General features: G+C 47.4%; 1 protein-coding gene across 6 annotated transcripts; it reads right to left on the bottom strand.

Annotated features, from left to right (window-relative positions):
- Positions 1 to 798: 798 nt before the first annotated feature.
- On the bottom strand, positions 799 to 18,472 carry POGK (pogo transposable element derived with KRAB domain). 6 transcript variants are annotated; one of them, XM_070366748.1, is made up of 6 exons: positions 18,301 to 18,472; positions 17,555 to 17,801; positions 16,756 to 16,889; positions 10,319 to 10,417; positions 7,159 to 8,642; positions 799 to 2,646 (listed from the first exon to the last, which is right to left on the bottom strand). In XM_070366748.1, exons 2-5 carry the CDS (start codon positions 17,704 to 17,706, stop codon positions 7,171 to 7,173), a joined length of 1,857 nt encoding a protein of 618 aa, XP_070222849.1. In that variant the 5' UTR covers positions 17,707 to 17,801; positions 18,301 to 18,472; the 3' UTR covers positions 799 to 2,646; positions 7,159 to 7,170. The 6 variants fall into 6 exon arrangements, with proteins under 6 accessions (XP_070222849.1, XP_070222850.1, XP_070222862.1 ...); XM_070366749.1 differs by lacking the exon at positions 17,555 to 17,801 and adding an exon at positions 11,183 to 11,309 and having other exon boundaries at positions 18,301 to 18,467; XM_070366761.1 differs by lacking the exons at positions 17,555 to 17,801; positions 18,301 to 18,472 and adding exons at positions 11,183 to 11,309; positions 18,122 to 18,277.
- Between the last annotated feature and the right edge of the window lie 1,491 nt (positions 18,473 to 19,963).

Genomic DNA, 19,963 nt, shown 5'->3' with positions numbered 1-19,963 from the left:
ACCAGATTTGGTAAGGCCCGCCTCCCTACCAGGCACCAAGTGCCAGTTCAGCACATAAACACCTTCATCACCAGTCAGGCACACAGTTCCTCTAACACTTCTCCCATTGCCTGAAGTGATTAGCGTGTTGCTGCTCAGATTTCATGAAGTGATTTCTAAATGATTGCTCACTTTGACCATATAAAAATGCCTATGTTTCATCGTGTCTTTGACTTAAACCAGAAATTCCTCCAGTTTGAATAATGGTTGTGAGTCACTTAGATGCTATGGCCAACAGATTGGTTCAGCATTCAGTTCTCATGGCTTAATAAAGGAAAAATATCTAGATTATTCTTGGCATGTAGCCTAATATTTAACTGAATCAACTGGCGTGGTAATTACTAAAAACAATATTAAAAGGCATATAGATTCATCATACTTTGGTTTTTAAAAATATTTATCAAAATAGGACCAAGTTTTCTATTCATCAACCTGCTAGCATGTTTCCATTCTTTTAAATTTAATATCCCTTTATGGATTTTCTTCATTGACTGGTAATATACCATTCCTGAGAACAGTCACCAAACATGACAGGGAAAAAGCTATTTTCGCTAGGGCCCTTTCCCCCACCTTTAAAAGCCAGTTGGAAACCACACATATAGACACCAACAGTAATTACATTGTCATCCCCATGAACAGACTTTTTTATTTAAGGGTATAATATATTGGTACCAAACTGAGTGGAGAATAAAGTGTAAATGAGAGTTTGAAATGTGACTTTTTTTTAAATGCTAGCAGATAATAAACCACCGGAGCCTATTGTCTTTATTATCAAAGTTTATTGTTAGACTCAGTTCCTATCTACTGGGGAGTACAACTGTGTCTCAATATGTGCTATAGTATCTCTAGGGTAATAGCCATTCTGCAAAATAGTTGTACTGGGGCTCTGTTAGGCATAGATCATAAGTCAGTGGAAGAGTGAGCCCAGAAAACCCTGACAGTAGAGCCATTACTCTAGAAGTTCCAGTGCTATGCAACCTGTAAGGCATCACCTGTCAGCTGATGATGAGACTCAAGGAGGTGTTGGTGGAATGAAACAGGAGTTGAACCCATTTTCTACTCTTCTCTGCAAGACAACTATGGCTCCAGTGCAGGAACCAAAAACTAGGTCTTATAAAATCCTTTAAGCTCCCAAAACAAGTAAAACAGTACGTAAAGAGGAAAGGGCCAGGAACCAGGGTAGTGGAGGATAAATTAAGTGGAATTGGAGGGAATGAAAACTTCTGGAATGAAAAGTAGCTGGATTTAGATGCCATTTGAGATGATAAAGAACACAGTGCAGGTAAAAGCAAATGAGGAAACAATTCAAACTGAAAAGTAATCAGACACCAGAAGTTAAAGTTCCCCTCTTGGAGGAAAACTGGTTTTAAAAAATGAGGAACATGGGTCACTAATAATAGGAATGAGTACCTGAGTAGAAATAGGTGTTTCAGGATGCCAAGAATATTATACAAGTGAGCTGGGTCTATAGGAAGGAAAAGTGGTTATGGTAGCCTGTTATCCAGATCTGACATTGGAATGACGTTTCTAGCAATGGCTTTGTCTATGAGGTTCTGGCATATTTTTTTGTAGCACAGGTAGTTTTGATGGAATGTTTTAATAACACTCAACTTATGTGGGAATGCAAATTAGTATAGTGTAAAATTTCAAAAATCTCCCACCTATTTCTGCGGGATAGAAGTTTAGAAGTCCTGAAACAGTTGTGGCTAAAGGCCCAAGCCCTCTTACCACCCTGTGATAAAAATATTAAAGGAATTAACCAAACAGTATCAGGTGAGTCAGTGAGCTTTGTACCATGTAGACAGCAGATAATTTATGGTGACTTCTGCAGGCAGCCTGAGAAACAGAAGAGCTTGTGTACTAAATGCTACCCTATCATTAAATAAAATAATAATGAAAAATAGGGCCATTAAATGAGACCCTAGAAAAGTCTAGCTGCCAACCAGATTGGGAAGATAAATAAAATAGCATAGTTTATTTTAATCTGTATCTTCCATACTAACCTAGTTTGTAGAAAAGCCATCTGCTGGCACTAGGTCAGTATGTCTGAATTTTGTCATTATTAGCATCTCATTTTTCCAAAAAAGGAAATGTGTAAGTAGCACGTGTACATAAATGGCCATTTCTACAAAGCCTTCTCTGCAGTCTTGACCTGTGTGAGGACAGGTTCTACTGATGGAAGCATTTTTAGAGGCAGAAGGAAAAACATTAACTTGAGGTTTTCTCCAAAGAGAGAATACCAGTGGAGTTGGGCCCATATGATGAGTTTCTTGTTGGTGTTGAACAAATGGTATCTTCTCTAGGAAATACGTTTGTTCACACCTGTTTACAGGTTCTATAAACATAATTTCTAAAACAAGAAATGAGGCAGAAGCAGTTTCTTTTCTAATCACGTCTCTGATGAAATGAAGGGTCCTCAACTTTTTGGACTCCTCATGGTGTGGGATGGGGTTGGGCTCTATCCCAGGGCCGGATGCTCACGCTGCTGTCCAGACTTGGGTTATTTCAAGCCCCATGGCCTTTTCCTGCTTCTCCCTGTGCATTCAGGCTGCGAGGAATCTTCTTGAAGATTTTCCTCCCCAAATGTTCCAAGCACAGTTCTATTTGCTAGAAAACAGAACATAAGTATGAGTTAACCTTTGGATTTTAGACACTGTGTAACTTCATGAACATAATTATTCCACTAGTCACATTTCCAAACAGATGAGGAGAGGCCATTTTATGCCCATATGTCTCCTCTCAAATGTCCTGTCTACTTCTGTAACTTACTCAGCTCAAAACCAGGGCAACTATACAGAGACCTGTGGCTGTCAAGATGAGCCAAAACTCATGGTTCTGATGGGATGTAAATGCATGGCCCATGTCCACAGCTGTGCCCCAGCCTTATTTTCTTCCTTTTGACAGTTTTTGGTCCAGTCCTATGGGTAGCATATACCTTAGAAAATGAAAAATACACAAAAATGTCATCTGCTTAAAATCCTTCAAGCTAGGCTTCAGCAGTACATGAACCAAGAACTTTCAGATTTACAAGCTGGGTTTTGAAGAGGCAAAGGAACCAGAGAACAAATTGCTAACATCTTATGGATCATGGAGAAAGCAAGGGAGTTTCAGAAAAACATCTTCTGCTTCATTGACCACGCTAAAGTTTCTGACTGTTCAGTCGCTCAGGCGTGTCCGACTCTTTGGGACCCCATCAATCGCAGCACGCCAGGCCTCCCTGTCCATCACCAACTCCCGGAGTTCACTCAAACTCACGTCCATCAAGTCGGTGATGCCATCCAGCCATCTCATCCTCTGTCATCCCCTTTTCCTCCTGCCCCCAATCCCTCCCAGCATCAGAGTCTTTTCCAATGAGTCAACTCTTTGCATGAGGTGGCCAAAGTACTGGAGTTTCAGCTTCAGCATCATTCCTTCCAAAGAACACCCAGGACTGATCTCCTTTAGAATGGACTGGTTGGATCTCCTTGCAGTCCAAGGGACTCCAAGAGTCTTCTCCAACACCACAGTTCAAAGGCATCAATTCTTCAGCGCTCAGCCTTCACAGTCCAACTCTCACATCCATACATGACCACAGGAAAAACCATAGCCTTGACTAGACGGACCTTTGTTGGCAAAGTAATGTCTCTGCTTTTGCATATGCTATATAGGTGGGTCATAACTTTCCTTCCAAGGAGTAAGTGTCTTTTAATTTCATGGCTGCAATCACCATCTGCAGTGATTTTGGAGCCCAGAAAAATAAAGTCTGACACTGTTTCCCCATCTATTTCCCATGAAGTGATGGGACTAGATGCCATGATCTTCGTTTTCTGAATGTTGAGCTTTAAGCCAACTTTTTCGCTCCTCTTTCACTTTCATCAAGAGGCTTTTTAGTTCCTCTTCACTTTCTGCCATAAGGGTGGTATCATCTGCATATCTGACGTTATTGATATTTCTCCCGGCAATCTTGATTCCAGCTTGACTGTGTAGACAACAACAAACTGTGGAAAATTCTTAAAGAGAGATGGGAACACCAGACTACCTTACCTGTCTCCTGAGAAACCTGCATGCAAGTTAAGAAGCAAACAGTTAGAACTGGTCATGAAATACCTGACTGGTTTTGAATTGGGAAAGGAGTACACCAAGGCTGTATATTTAACATTTAACTTATATGCAGAGTGCATCATGTGAAATGCCAGGCTGGATGAATCACCAGTTGGAATCAAGATTGCCAGGAGAAATATCAACAATCCCATATACTCAGATAATACCACTCTAATAGCAGAAAGTGAAGAGGAACTAAAAAGGCTCTTGAGTGAAAGAGGAGAGTGAAAAAGCTGGCTTGAAACTCAACATTAAAAACAACTAGGATCATGGCATTTGGTCTCATCACTTCATGGCAGATAGAGAAAAAGTAGAAACAGTGACCAATTTTCTTGGGCTACAAAATCACTGCAGACAGTGACTGCAGCCATGAAATTAAAAGACGCTTGTTCCTTGGAAGGAAAGCTGTGACAAACTTAGAATATTGAAAAGCAGAGACATCACTTTGCTGACAAAGGTCTGTACAGTCAAACCTATGATTTTTCCAGTAGTCATGCATGGATGGGAGAAGGCAATGGCGCCCCACTCCAGTACTCTTGCCTGGAAAATCCCATGGATGGAGGAGCCTCGTGGGCTGCAGTCCATGGGGTCGCTGAAGAGTCGGAAACAACGGAGCGACTTCACTTTCACTTCTCACTTTCATGCATTGGAGAAGGAAATAGCAACCCGCTCCAGTGTTCTTGCCTAGAGAATCCCAGGGACGGGGGAGCCTCGTGGGCTGCCATCTATGGGGTCGCACAGAGTCGGACACGACTGAACCGACTTAGCAGCAGCAGCAGCATGCATGGATGTGGGATGATGATTGTGCTCAGTTGTGTCCTGACTTTGTGATCCCATGGACTGCAGCCCACCAGGTTCCTCTGTCCATGGAATTTTCCAGGCAAGAGTACTAGAATGAGTTGCCATTTTCCTCCTCCAGGGGATCTTCCTGACCCAGGGATCAAATCCACATCTCTTGTGTCTCCTGCATTGGCAGGCAGATTCTTTACTACTGCACCACCCAGGAAGCTACAGTCCAAGGGACTCTCAAGAGTCTTCTCCAGCACCACAATTCGAAGGTGGCTGAGCGGCGAAGAATTGATGCTTTCAAACTGTGGTGCTGGAGAAGACTCTTGAGAGTCCCTTGGACTGCAAGATCAAACCAGTCAATCCTAAAGGAGATCAACACTGAAGATTTACTGGAAGGACTGATGCTGAAGCTGAAGCTCCAATACTTTGGCCACCTGAGGCAAAGAACAGATTCATTGGAAAAGACTGATGTTGGGAAAGACTGAAAGGAAAAGAAGAGGGCAGCAGAGGATGAGATAGCATTAGCGACTCAACGGACATGAATTAGAGCAAACTCGGGGAGACAGTGGAGGAACAGAGGAACCTGGAGTGCTGCAGTCCACAGGGTCACAAAAAGTCAGACACAACTTAGCGACTGAACAACAATGGGGTGGGGGAGGAAGGTAAATACGGTAAAAACTCACTGTAACTCAAAGTTTGGTATTCAGTGGATGCAGTATAATGGTTAGCAGGCTGAATTCATAAAGGGAGGCTGAATTCATGGAGAGAAAGGTTAGACGACATGAGAGGAAAAAAGCAATTTTAGTGATTTTGACCATAAGAACTTCTAATTGGCTCTGTAATTCTGAGGATCTCAATAACACGGGACCAATGTTAGGAGTACAACTTGATTTGGGCTTCCCTTGTGGCTCAGCTGGTAAAGAATCCGCCTGCAATGCAGGAGACCTGGGTTCGATCCCTGGGTTGGAAAGATCCTCTGGAGAAGGGAAAGGCGACCCACTCCAGTATTCTGGCCTGGAGAATTCCACAGACTGTATAGTCCATGGGGTTGTTGCAAAGAGTTGGATACAAGTGACTTTCACTTGATTTGGGGGCAGGGAAGGAGACTTAAATCACTCTTCAACTTACACAGCATGAAGTGGGGGGTGTCTGACAGGAGATTTCTCTTAGCATTTCATTTAGAGAGAAAGAAGCAAGTAGGATGGAAATACCTAATTATACCTTACAGGAAAGAAAAAAATATCAAGATACATTTAGGTTCTTTATAAAAGGCATGCTCTCTTCATATTAAACACTGTGTGGAGGAACAAATGAACTGAACAAATGAACAAATTAGGGAAATAACAAAAAGTGGAATGGTCTGTTCTCTGTATGCTGCCCACTGTTAGGTGGTCACTCTCCTCTCTCCGTGGTGTGGGGGGAATAATCATTCTACTTGTGTTGTGAGGTAGTCCTCCACTCCCAACTTCCTATTAAAGCTGTGGCCCTTCTATATACTTAACTCGGAAAATTCCAGGCCTTATTGTCCTCAGACTTCACTTACTGGAGTCCTAGATAAGCATTCTGGTTTGTTTTTTGGTACAGAATTTCAGTTTAAAAATATCACTCTTCACGTGTCTGTGAAATTATTGTAATTGTTTATTCCATGTGAATGTCATCATGAGGATAAGATGATGCTTTAAAACAGACTTTTGATGTCCCAGGGAAAAGCAAACATAAGCTATTTCTTTCATTCCCCATTGGGCTACTGCAGACTACCCCAGACAGAAACTTGAGACCCAGGAGACACAGTTCGAAGGTGCACACGTCCTTACATCCCAGCCCTCCAGGCTAGCCAAGATGAGCACAGTTGCTTCAAGTGAATCAGGTACACACGTCGGCCCTATATATTCAGCATGACTTACATGGGGAAGAAAAATTTTGGTTTTGCAGACAAAACTTTTTGTTAATGGAGTCATGTCAAACTATGCTCCTTCAGGATTAAATAATTTCAGCATTATGGCACTCAGATTAAATGTTCAGGCAGCTCACTCATTGTTCACTTCATGCATTATACAAAATACCCATGAAATAAGCCAGGCAACCAAAGTTTCATATGAAGGAGAAAACGCTGATGGCCTGCTACCTGCAGCACTGCACTGTGAGTTCGAAGAGTTCTCAGAAACCAAGAATGGCAAGAGACAAAGGGTGTTTGTGAAACCCAACATGTCCCACAGGGAAGGCACCCAGTGGCCCCTCCTGGCTGCTTACCTCGGCTTTCCCTCAGTGGCTCTCCGTCAGGCTCTCAGTGTCACACTCCTTGGGCGGTTCCCCTCCGCCTGGCAGCTCGCTCTCGATTTCCCACAGCACGTCATCCTCATCCTCCAGGTTGCTGGAGATGTGGCACTTCTTGAACCCTTGGACGATGGACTCGCTCGAGATGCTATTCCATGCCACCATGACCCACTCCAGAAAAAGGCCCAGAGGCGGCTTCTTGGCGTTCCCGGTGGGGCTTAGCGCCAGGTTCCCCGCCAGGAGCCAGTTGGAATACTGGGCCCGGACACTGTCATTCAGTGGTTTGTAGACCACCACATCCAACACCTGCAGCTGTGAGGTCAAGCCCCCCGGGATGATGACCATGTCAGTGTTCATGCTCTCCATGGAACTCTTCACTGAGTCGGTGGCGTGGCCCCGGAAGCCATTCAGGATCAGCAGCCCTCGCTGCTTGGGCACCGCGCCCGTCCTCCGCCTCCACACCACCTCTAGCCAGTCCTGCATCAGATCCTCCGTCATCCATCCATACCGGTGGCAGCGGATTTCCATGCCACTCGGAAACTTCCCAGGGGGGATGTACGTGCCCCTCAGAATGATATATGGAGGTAACTTCCTCCCATCAGCCAAGACACCAAGCATGGCTGTGATTTTCAGTTTCTCCCTCCCTGGCGTCTTGACTAAGACAGGCTTTTCCCCCTGGTTGTCCACAGTCACCCTCGAGGGCACCTCTAAGCAAATTGGCGTCTCGTCTGCGTTTCCCATCTGAGCCACCTGGTAGTCGTGTGCCCTGCGCAGAGCCAGGACGCTCCGCTGGTAGGTGACAAGCTTCTCCGTCAGGTCTTCGGGCAGCTGCTGGGGCACGGGCACCTTATGTCGCAGTGACAAGTCATACCTCCGCATCATTCTTCGACACCAACCCAAGCTAGCCTTGAACCCTTTCTCTGGAATGTTCATCTCCTGGGCGATCTCCAGAGCTTTCAGCTGCATGGCCTCCCTGGTGATGGGGTCCCCTTTGGCCTGCATGTATCGCACGTATTCGGCCACGCGCTGGTCCACAAGGGCGAAGCGCCCGTTCTTGGGGCCGCGGAAGGCACGCCGCATGGCGTGGGCGTTCTGCAGCTGCGGCTTCACTTTACGCCAGTCGCGGACGTTTTTCTCCAGCACCCCAAACTGTTTGGCCGCCTGGCAGTTGTTGGTGCTCTCGGCGTACTCCACCACCATTAACTTGAACCCTGCGTCGTAACTGCGGCGCATGCCCCGGCTGAACTGAAACTTCCCGGCCAGGTCGTCCGCCGAGAGGTCATACCCGGGGAAGCCCATGGCCATGTAGAAGGGGTACCCCTCGCCCCACTCGGGCAGCTCTGTGATGTCCCGAGGCAGACGGAGGCCAAAGCCATCCAGGTGCTGAGCCTGGGGAAACTGCGAGGCTACGTTCATCGGGCCCGCCCAATCTGGGGGCTTCATGTCGGATTCTTCCTTTTCTGGAAGACATACAGGGAGGAGTGAAGACAGTGCCCATGAGTCAAATGATTTTGGGGTCATTCCTTGATTTGTTTTTGGTCAAAATACCGAGACTACTTGAATCTGAAGTTCACTAAAAGCAGTCACTTTAATAACAGATACTTCCAAAGTCCTCACCCCTGTGCCAGTTCCCATAGATCACCACTTCTAATTCTCACAATAACTGTTTCTTTACTCTGTCTTTGCAGATGAGTGTAGAAAAATTAAGTAACGCATCAAGGTGGCAAAGCCGGGAAGTGACACAGGCTGGCAACTGAACACAGGCACCCAGCTTGAGTAATGTACTGACTGTGAGGGCACACGCTTGGGCCAAAATAACCTTCACCTGGGTGAGAAGCCAAATGCAACCCATTCTACACATAGTGTTACAGAATTTCTATCATCATGAACTGAATCATATCCCTTAAACAAAATCTATAGCAATACCACACTTAGCAAAGTTAAGCTTATAAGGCTTAACTTATAAGTTTGCATAAGGTATGGTTTTATAAGGTATGGTTTTTGCATACCCATGTCAGAACTGGGTTTCACTGTATGTTTCTATTTAGAGAGTGGTCACAGAAATTAGATATTACTCAGGGATATTACCATATGTCACCAAAACTAAGAACCCATTGATTGCAAGATGTACCATTATATGCCATTAAGAAAGAAAAAAAAAAGAAAAAAACCAATACAATATTGTAAAGTAATTAGCCTCCACTTAAAATAAATAAATTTATAATAAAAAAAAATGCCACTAGTGAAACTGGAACATGCCATCAGTTTTAAGTGTTAGTCACTCAGTCGTGTCCAACTCTTTGCGATGCCACGGACTGTAGCCCAGGTTCCTCTGTCCATGGAATTCTCCAGGCAAGAATACTGGAGTGGGTTACCATTCCCTTTTCCAAGGGATCTTCCTGATCCAGGGATTGAACCTGGGTCTTTGGTATTGCATGCAGATTCTTAACTGTCTGAGCCACCAGGGAAGACCCAGCAGTTTTAACAAGCATTCTTAATTGCAGAGATGTTAAAGTGATGAGAGAAATACATCTTTTAGAATCAATGAAACACAGAATTTTAAACTATTACTTATAGAGAGAAGGCAAATAAAATCATTCTGGCTGCTGGGAAGCTGTATTTATCCAACTCCTGCTCTCTCATTGTTTCTCGGTACAACGCTGTATGCTTCTTTAGATGTATTTGCTCAAATGTGTACTACAGCTGCTACTGCTTTTTCTATCCAAGATGAAGAAGACAGGAAGTCAAGCAAAGCACCCTGGATGCATGCTTTGTCACGCTGTTTTCCTTAGTTTTCAGAAGTGTGTGGTGTGCTCCCAAGGCACTCAGGATGTGCACTGGACCAAAGCCACACAAACTTCAATTTCATTCACCTGCATACGAGGTTGCATGTTGAGATTTATAACCCGCAGTTGACAGATGAAGAAATGGACAATCAGAGAGGTGGATGAAGTTGCCTAAGGTCACACAGCATGGGAAACAAGGAGATTTTTTAAACTCCAAAGCCCATAGCTTTTCTGCCTCAGAACCTTGTCTTAGGCTTAAATACCCCCCAGAATGTACCTTAATGTAAACTTAAAATCCATCTTCATAATTCTCCCACTGGATGCCTTCTGGATTGGGTTAATCATAGTACCTGCAAAGGTTCCTCCTTGGAGCTGCCATTCGTCAGAATTCTGAGACTCCTCCTCCCTTTCCAACCGAGTGATCATGTCAGGCTTAGGGAATGGGAATTCTGTTTACAGGAAATAAAACAGGTTAACAGCTGTGTTACTGTCTTGGACAGTTGCCAAAATAAGTACTTTGTGATACTTAAGCAAACCTCCCATCCACTCTCACCCCTATAGTCTTCTCAGTATGGAGATTTATGAAAGGCCGTAGAGAAGAATTCAAGGATACTTAAAGAAAAACTATGATGGGAAATACGTCTGTCCAAGGGAATTTATGGATCTTTGTTAATGAGGGGCCGGACTAGCAATGACAAAAACGAACTGCATTTAGCAGGGAAGTGGGTGTATGCAGCCACTGATCTAATGAGCATTCCAGTACCTGCATGAGCCAAGTGGGGAAATCCCTCCAAATGGTTAGACTCTAATAATATCAGTGCTGGGAGGGAAGCAACAAGGATTCTTTGGGGATATGTCCCCAAGCTTCTGAGGCTGACAGGATAACAGCGAGGCCTGCCTTCTCTCCTAGGAGAGAAGTATAAAGTACAGGCCCAGATCCACAGTGACATTTCCTAGATGTCTTTTTTTTTTTTTTGATAAGTATGCCTGGGTTGAATGAGGATGGTTCTGAGAGCTGGCATAAGCTGCTGAGTAGGAGGACACAATATTTATATCCTGCCTAATCAAAAACAGGAAATTAAATGGACACAGGCATTGAGGGGACAGAGTCCAGGTTCAGGAGAGAGGTATGTTGGATACACCTGAGAAGAGAGACATGGAAGCAATTCTCTGGGCTCAGAGCTTCTAAGGGACAAAGGAAAACAAAGTTTTACCCAGAGACAGGACAGTTTCATAATTCATCCTCATGACCTCCCGGTAGAGAGCCTTTTGTTGCTCCGTCAAAACTTCCCACTCCTCATCGGAAAAATATATGGCCACCTCATCAAATAGGGCTGGCACCTGCAACAGTGAACAGGCTTTTCTCAACGACTAGTTGGCACACGCAGACACAGATCACACCATTGTCTCACAAGGGCGGCCTGGGCCCAGAGACACATCAGTCCTCACACGGCTCCAAGAAGCAAAATCTGGATGTCAACAAGCTCCTCTGTGCCCTGCTGAGTGTTTGCCACACTCCCATTCATGGATAAGGAGAGCAGAACCTTGAGATGAAAACTCCCCACCATGGATCACCAGGTCGAGAGACTGGATCCTCATCCAAAGCAGGGAGAGCTGATCACAGCTCAGCCCCCACCCAGAGCCAGTCAACCACAGGAATGAGCACCCTGAGACGGTTCCCCTGCCAACACAGCCCTGCTGTCTCCCTCAGTCACAGACCCTCAGACCACGGGGGTGCTGGTGGTTGCCTGGGCACTAGTCTCCAGTTGCAGAGCACTAGCCCCAGTGTATGACTCAGAACCCCAGAGCTGCCTGGGGAGGAGCCGGTGAGAGAAGGGACCTCATCTGGCCTTTTCCAATCCATAAGAGGATGAGGATGAGAGAAGGGCTAATTAGAGCTTCAATTTATGTAATGAGATACTAGAGTAAACTGGTTTGCTTTGACGCCTAGACCCACAGCAGAAAGCCCTAAAGACAGAGCTCCACTCCCCGCTCCTGTACCTCCCCGACACCATGGGCCAGTGGGAGAGGGTGCCCACGTGGTCAAATGCAGCCAAGCCACCCAGACCAACCTCCTCTTGTTCAACTCTTTCCTTTCTTTTTACTATGTGTCATCTTGCAGTCATTAAAAATCCTATTCCAAAGCTCATCATATTTAGTGGTAAAGCATCACTGGGCTGCTGCGTTCAGAGCTATTTCCTGTGGCACAGTCTAGGGCCTGGGAGGGGATCATGATGATGTTTAGAAAAGTTCCGTGTCTGCATGGTCTGCAGCTTCTTCAGGTGTCTGGCCATCAGTCATTTAGACCTCCTGGCCTTTCCGCCTTATTCACAAAATCCACCCCATCCCTCCTCACCCTCACAGCCCCCTTCCACATAGGGAGAACTTTCTGCAAAAGGCTCTGTAACTGCTTCATTTATTTTCCCCCACAACCCCATTTAATCCAGGAGGAAACTGGCTCTGAGCAGCCCTGTTTCTGGTCTAAAAATCACACAGCCAATAAACAATAGGGTTGAGGCTGGGACCTAGGATGTCTGATTTCAAGGCTCTGGCCCTTACAGAGGGCAGAATGGCCTCCCTGGTACCCAGCTTGCAGGCTTGCACTTCTACCCCACACGCTCAGTGGAACTTCACTCCTGCAGTTCCTTGAACAAACCATTCCCACCCCTCCAAAGACCAGGAGGTCTCTATACATGCTGCTTCAGAAGTCTTCCTCATTCTTGGCCTGGCTGACACCCATCCGCCTTCCAAGATTCAGCCCAGATATCCTGTTCCCTGGGTAAGCTGGCCTCAACCTGGGCTGTGTACCTTGTAATGCCCTGGGCTCAAGCTCTGTGGCACTTATCACACTGCAGGATCCTCTTGGTTTACCTGTCTGCTTCTTTCACTAGAGTATCAGCTCACTGAGGGCAGAACCTGGGCTTATTTTGTTTTGTTCCCCTAAGCCTAGGACACTTCCTGTAGAAAGTAATCCCTTGAAATGGTGTTTTTGAGTCAAAGATTTAAGTATATACTCTCTTCGCTTCTCTTGTTCTACCTGGAATAGTTTCAAATAATCATTAAAATTTATCTGTCACAAAACTGAGCCTACTCTTTTGAGTAAGAATGGACAAAAATGCCTAGTGTAAAATACCAGGAGGTATAATGGATGGGTCTCCGGGCTCTGCTCAGATTTCATCAATCTGGAAAGCCAGGAAGCTAGGAATTTTCCATCCCACCCTATCCCACTTCCCAGGCTTTTGAACAACTCTCCCTTTGGCCTTTTCTCTCCCTAGGAAATTTCAGATCTAGGCTATACCTATTTATAGTCCCTTTCCCTTTGCTGATAAAACAGGACACAGGACGGGCTGTGCCTGTCATTTCAGAAGGGCGATCCCTATCAACACTCATAGAAGGTAACACGTACCCAGTGTGACAAAAATACAGCAGCCCTGGAGTGGTGAGCAGGCACCTGGAGGCTGGGGTTGGATTCATCTCCTCCCATTTACGACTGAGCCACAGAGGGTCCTCAGACAAGCCCACATGATGCTTCAGAGGCACACGGTGTAGTGTGGCTTAGCGATGCTGCTCACAGCAACCTTCTGTGAGAACTGAGCAAGCCTTTAGCCAGGCCCTGCTGTGCAGGCCTCCCTGCTCTCTACAGAGGCCTTTTATCTGGCCAAGCACAGAAGGTAAACAGGGCCAGCCCTGGGCCAAACTCAGAAATCAGGCAGCCAGCGTCCAACCCCCAGACACCCACCCTTGCTTGGCCTCACAGGTAGGGGCCCTCGATCCCTGCCCTCCTTCCTTCCCAGAAGGTCAAGGTCTCATCAGATAGGTGTTCTTCCTTCTGCTTGTGTGCACTGCCTCGCTCGGCTCCAAGAGCTGGCATTCCAATGCTTATCTAACCATCCTAGAGTACTTACACGCTGCCCAGGCATGCTGACGAAGCTGTATAACCACTCAACAAAGACAGTGGGGCTCTTAGGGCAGAGGCCTGGGACCAGTGCACTGATAGAGTGCCAGGCACTGTGTAGGGCACTCTTTCTTGCACTTTTATTGAATCCTTTAGATAATACAAGGATACAGGGATCACTACCCCAGTTTTATGGGTGAGCAAAAGGCTGATAAGCATCTTGCCCAAGATCACAGAGTTAGCAAGTCTGACTCCCATGCCCACACTTTCTCAGCAGGTCACTTAGGCCCCTGCTTCGTGGCAGTAGGAAACCCCAGGGTCCCTTAAGCAAGATGAACCGAGGACTTCTTCCTCAGAGCTTCTAAGGAGAGAGCTCAGACTCCAGGGTGCAGCATATACCCCCGAGTGGCTGGCTTGAGCCTGGGGCCCGCCCTTCTTCTCTCAACCGTCTCCTCCACTCCCCGACACGCACTGCAGGCTCCAGCTGCAAGAGCTGCTGCTGACTCTACACATAAACTTTTTTTCCCAGTGCCTGTGCTCCTGGCTTCCTAGATAGCAAGATTTTCCGTTCCCTTGGCTGGTTCTACCTCTGCCTAAGACTTGGTTCAAAGTACATCTTCCCTTTTCTCTAGCTGAAATTGTATTTCTACTCCAATTCTCCCATGCAATATTACCCTTATAGCATGGTTTAAGATTGAAAGCTTTTATTGATCACCCTAACACAACCTACAGCCAAAACACATATGTAAGAGACAGATTTGATTGTTTTCTTCTAGTTGCCCTGGAACAGGATTTTTTTCACTCAGCACTGCTGACACTTCTGGCCAGATCATTCTCTGTTGCAGGGGCTGTCCTGGGCATCACAGATGTACGGCAGCATCCCGGGCCTCTACCCAGGAGATGCCAGTAGGCTCTCCCACTTCCCAAGTTCCACCACAAGTCATGATAACCAGAAATGTCTCCACCCAGATGTACCTGGGAGGGGGCAAAACTACGTACTACTCAAGACCAGGTCTTTGCCTGCTTTTTCCAGGAGTTCTCAGGCCTGTAGGAGAGACTGACATCTACCACAGAATTCCAAATACTGTGCAATTAATCAGATTTACTTTCCTGTCTTACTCATAAAACAAGTATTAATAATTCCACGAGACTAAGGACTTTGTGTTAATGACACTCAGCACTGCGCTGAGCAACTGTAGATGGATGGCCGGTTGCTTGGATGCCACACGTGCCGGTCCTCCTCCTCCAGCCCAAGCCAAGCATGGGCTTCACCTTGCTCCTCTCTGTGTTGTCCCAACAGATTCTAATGCTTGCTTCTACTGCACCCGTTTTGCATGTTTCTCCATCCTGTCTAAATGTTCTCGGTTGGCCAGTATAGCCTCAAAGCATTGAGTTCTTGCTCAGGGCTAGATGGGATGACTCCTGCACTCTAAAATCTCCCCAGCTGCAGGGATTAGAACTGAGGAGGACAGCAGCATGGTCTGAAGAGACAGAAGCAGTCCAGCTTCAACAGCTAGACTGGCAAACCCGCAGCCTGGAGTCGTATTTTTTTTTTTTTTCCTAATTGAGTATAACATACATACAACAAAATGCACTACTTTTAAGGTTCCAGCTCAAGAGGTGTTTTTAAGAACAGAAGTCAGCATACATGTGTATCCAGGGGCAAAGCAGATAACCCTGCTGCACCTCATGCAGTGGGAGGGGAGTAGGACGAGATAGTTTGCAAAGACCGTGATTCTATGGATACAGATCTCTCATTGGAAACAAAGCGTACTATGTATACCAATGACATTCATACACAGTGGAAAACCAAGCAGAGAAAAGGAACGTCATTTGGTGCTTATTTAAAATGTTTACCATGCACGCTGAGTTATCATGAAGTCCAGTAAGTACTGTAAATGTATACAACTCTAAGTATCTGTTCCATTTATGCTTTAAATTTGAATTCTATCACGCTACAATGTTCGGACGTGCTCCCTACTCACTGCTGCCTACCATCCCAATCCAAGGCCAGCTGGAAATGCAGTTCTGTCCTGTGTCAACTACCGTAAGAGGTGTTCACACAGAACCAGCTGGCCTCATCCCATACAGCTCTCCTCATATCAGCTCAGTGCCCCAAGACTTAAATGGTTTAAGTGGTTCCCTTCAATCAGCAGTAGGTGACAAAGATTTTCTCCTCACCCCAAACTTGGTCAGCCTCTGAGCCCTCTTCTCCACTAGGCCTCTACCCTGGACACATACACAGCTGCTATGGTCCACAGCCTGCACAGCCCAGTTTTAGCAAGAATTTCACTAAGTTAGTTTAGAAAGAATCTGTTGATGCCACTGTTGATGGCTCCACTTAGCAATTTTCCATTCACTGAGCCCTACGCTCTCTTCCCTGGCTATAAATCCCCACGTGTCTTTACTGTTGAGCTCTCTCCCGTTCTCTTCTCTCTCCTATTGTGACAGTCTTGAAGCCTATCTCAGTATTCTGAATATTAATATATTCCTTAGTATATTCCTTATTATCTAAACAAGTGCCAGAATAATTTTTCTTTTACACATGGGTCAGCAGACATTTAGTTGATATCTACAAGGTGCCTGGCATTAAGCAGGATATAGGGAATCCATGGATACAGGAGAGAGACACAGTCATGGCCTCTTGGACTTCCAGTCTTGATGGTGATACATTATGTGGCTAAAGAGATAGTTCCCATAACCAGCTTCTCCATTCTTCGCTGTGCCTTTTAAAGCCACAGAACTGTTTTCTCAGGAATGCAAACACACCGGACTGGGCTAAGCTAGGCTATTTTTACTTCCTGTGGCTGCCTGAGGAAGAGACTTATTACAAACCTGGCTCCCAGGCCTGCCCCTCACAGCTGTGTGAGAACCCCACACCTTCTTACTTACCCATCCACCCTCTGAGCAGATTCGGACTTTTTGCATATCTGTGGGGCCATCCTCCAGTTCCCGGCTCTGAATCTCTTCTTCTTCTTCCTCTTCTTTCAGGGTCAAATTCAGAGGGCAGGCTGTGGATGCCATCTCTGCAAGCAAGATTCAGTTCAGAAAAATCAGGTGCTAGTGTGAACTCTTCAGAGCCTGTGAAGGGGGCAGCTCAGGTTACACAAACCTTTTTAGCCCCAGGACAGTTCAGGGGAACAAGAGAAAGGGAAGAGCCAGGTCTGGGGAGCAAGGGCTTCAAGGAAAGCACCAGGAAGGTTTGGAAGGTGACATTTAGTTATGAAAAGAAGAGGGTTGTAGGCAGTCAGCATACCTGGCTGTCTTCAAATATTTAAAAAACTGGAAGAGAGACCAAACTGGTTCTGTAGAGACCCAAGGGCATAACAGGTTGGTGGGTAAACATTCCAGGAAGTTTTATTAATGCAACAAAAGGCAGAACTTTCTCACAGCCAGTGCCACCCAAACATGGAATCAGCAGCAGGTGTGTTGGCTTCCTGTCAATGAAGGCGTTTGAACTCATAGTGCACTCGCTCAACTGGGTTGTTCCTACAGGGCCAGTTGTGTCAGGAGGTTGGTTGGCCCAGAAGACCTGGATTTTCCAGAGTCAAAGGTTTTGTCCATGAGCCAGGTCAGAAAATAGAGTCATTCTGCCTTTAGTGACTTTCCAAGCCCAGGACCCTTAGTGAAGAGTAATGCTTGGATACCCAAGAAGAGGCAGAAATCACCAGGGTCTGGGGCCCACCCCTACCGGCAAAACTCGTTGCCTCTGGACCGCAAATTCTCTCTTCTGCGAATTCTCTTTCGCCCAGCTCCTACGCCAGTACAAAGGCCGCGCTCCTGCCCTCTAGGGGCGCGGGCAATTCCTAGGTGTGGAGTGAGTGTGCATCTGGTGGGCCGCATCCTCCCAGGCTTCCAAAGAAAAAAGATCCTTCCGGAGTTCAAAGTCCGCTTCTTCGGTATTTTCAAAAAGGACGGGCAAATGCAGCAAGATACCTCTGGGGCGGGTGAAACAGGCTTCAGATCCCTGGAGCTGCGGCCAGAACTTAGCTACGGCCTCGCCTGCCTGCTCCCGGGAGGTGGGGGCGCCGCCCCACAGCAAAGGTGTGGTTTAAGAGGTCCCCGCCGCCACCGCCCACCCGCTCGGCGCCCCGCCCGCCGCCGCTGCCGCGCCCCCGGGGCGCGCTCGGGTTTCTCCAGCCATCTTGTCCCATTTCCCTTTCTCCGCGGCCCCGCGCCGGGAGCGCTCCCGCCGCCTGCCTGCCCGCGCCCGGCCCGGCCCGCCTCCCCGCCTGGCCCGCTCCCGGCCCCAGCGCACCTGCCGAGCGGCCGGGGCCGGCACCGCCTGCCTCCCCCGGCGGGCCCGCAACAAAGGCGGCGGCGGCGGCGGCGGTAGCAGCTGCAGCGTCGGCGCCCCCGCCCCCGCCGCGGCCCAGCGGCCTGGGGCCCGAGGGAGGGGCCGCGCTGCCCCCGCCCCGTCCGCCCGCGCGCACTCACCGCCGGGCCGAGCGCCAGGGCGCGGGCCGGGGCCGCGATGCAGACGCCGAGGGCTGCGTCCCGGCTGTCACAGCGCCATCCTTCCCGTCTCTCTGGCTTCCCGTGCGCGCGGCCCCTCGGGAGGGAGGGGAGAGGACACGTGGTGGGAGGAGGGAGGGTCCGGCCGGGAGCTGAGAGTGTTGGGAGGCGAGGGGAGGAGCGCGGCTGATGTCAGCGGGCTCGGCGGCGCCGGGGGACGGCGTCCGCGCCAGCTCCCGACCCTCCTCCTGGCGTGGCTTCCGGCTGGTGAGCGCCCTGCGCTCCTCGAGGCTGAGCTCCTGACCCACTGGCAGCCTATGCCTCGCCTGCCTGAACAGTCGTGCACTCTGCCCTCTCTGCTCCCCTGGTGCAGTTTCCAACGCTCCGTCTGTGACCTCGGCATAGATGAGGCAGGAAGAGCCCGTATTTACATTTGAAGTGAACGTAGCCTGGGTGCACGCGTCCCTGCGCTTATTTGCATGAACCACTGCTTTGCGCTTAGTTAGATGAGTACTCCGGGTACTCGGGGCCGTGCTTCAAGAAATGTGTTATGAAGAATGACCAGCAAGGGCATGAGGGAGAGTGAGGGGTGTTGGACTTTGGGGGAGGCCTGCATATGCACATTCTGGCAGGCATATCAGAACTTTGTTGTTATGGTTCAGTCGCTCAGTAGTGACCTACTCTGTAGGACCCAATGGACTGCAGCATGCCAGGCTTCCCTGTCCTTCACCATCTCCTAGACTATGCTCAAACTCACGTCCATTGAATCGCTGATGCTATCCAAGCATCTCATCCTCTGTCTTCCTCTTCTCCTGCCTTCAATCTTTCCCAGCATTTTAGGGTCCTTTCCAAGGAGTGGTCTATTCTCATCAGGTGGCCACGGCATTGGAGCTTCAGCATCAGTACTTACAATTGACTATAAAGGGTTGATTTCCTTTAGGACTGACTGGTTTGATCACTCTGCTATCCAAGGGACCCTCAAGAGTCTTCTACAACACCACAGTTTGAAAGCATAAATTCTTTGGTGCTCAGCCTTCATGGTCCTACTCTCACATCCATACATGACTACTGGAAAAACTATAGCTTTGTCTATACGAATCTTTGCCGGCAAAGTGATGTCTCTGCTTTTCAATATGGTTTCTTGGTTGGTCAAAGCATTTCTTCCAAGGAGCAAGCGTCTTCATTTCACGGCTGCAGTCATCGTCTGCAGCGATTTCGGAGCCCAAGAAATAAAATCTGTCACTGTTTCCATTTTTACCCCGTCTATTTGCCATGAAGTGCTGAGACCGGATACCATGATCTTAGTTTTTTGAATGTTGAGTTTTAAGCCAGACTTTTCACTCTCCTCTTTCACTTTAATCAAGAGGCTCTTTAGTTCTTCTTTGCTTTCTGCCATTAGAGTGGTGTCATCTTCATATCTGAGGTTATTGATATTTCTCCCAGCAATCTTGATTCCAGCCTGAGCATCATCCAGCCCAGCATTTCGCAAGATGTACTCTGCATATAAGTTAAATAAGCAGGGTGACAGTATACAGTTTGATGTACTCCTTTCCTGATTTGGAACCAGTTCTTTGTTCCATGTCCAGTTCTAACTGTTATTTCTTGACCTGCATACAGATTTCTCAGAAGGCAGGTCATGTGGTCT

Source organism: Bos mutus, chromosome 3 (genome assembly GCF_027580195.1).
Source record: "Bos mutus isolate GX-2022 chromosome 3, NWIPB_WYAK_1.1, whole genome shotgun sequence".
Taxonomy (NCBI): domain Eukaryota; kingdom Metazoa; phylum Chordata; class Mammalia; order Artiodactyla; family Bovidae; genus Bos; species Bos mutus.
The sequence above is the reverse complement of the archived record's forward strand: the minus strand, read 5'-3'. Positions and strand labels throughout refer to the sequence as shown.

Coding starts and splice junctions, on each gene's coding strand:
- POGK (XM_070366748.1), bottom strand. CDS start 17,706: ATGCGGCCCACCAGATGCACACTCACTCCACACCTAGGAATTGCCCGC. Junction 16,890..17,554: donor AGAGGCAACGAGTTTTGCCG/GTAGGGGTGGGC, acceptor TCTTGCTTGCAG/AGATGGCATCCACAGCCTGC. Junction 8,643..10,318: donor CCAAGGAGGAACCTTTGCAG/GTACTATGATTA, acceptor TATGTCTTCCAG/AAAAGGAAGAATCCGACATG.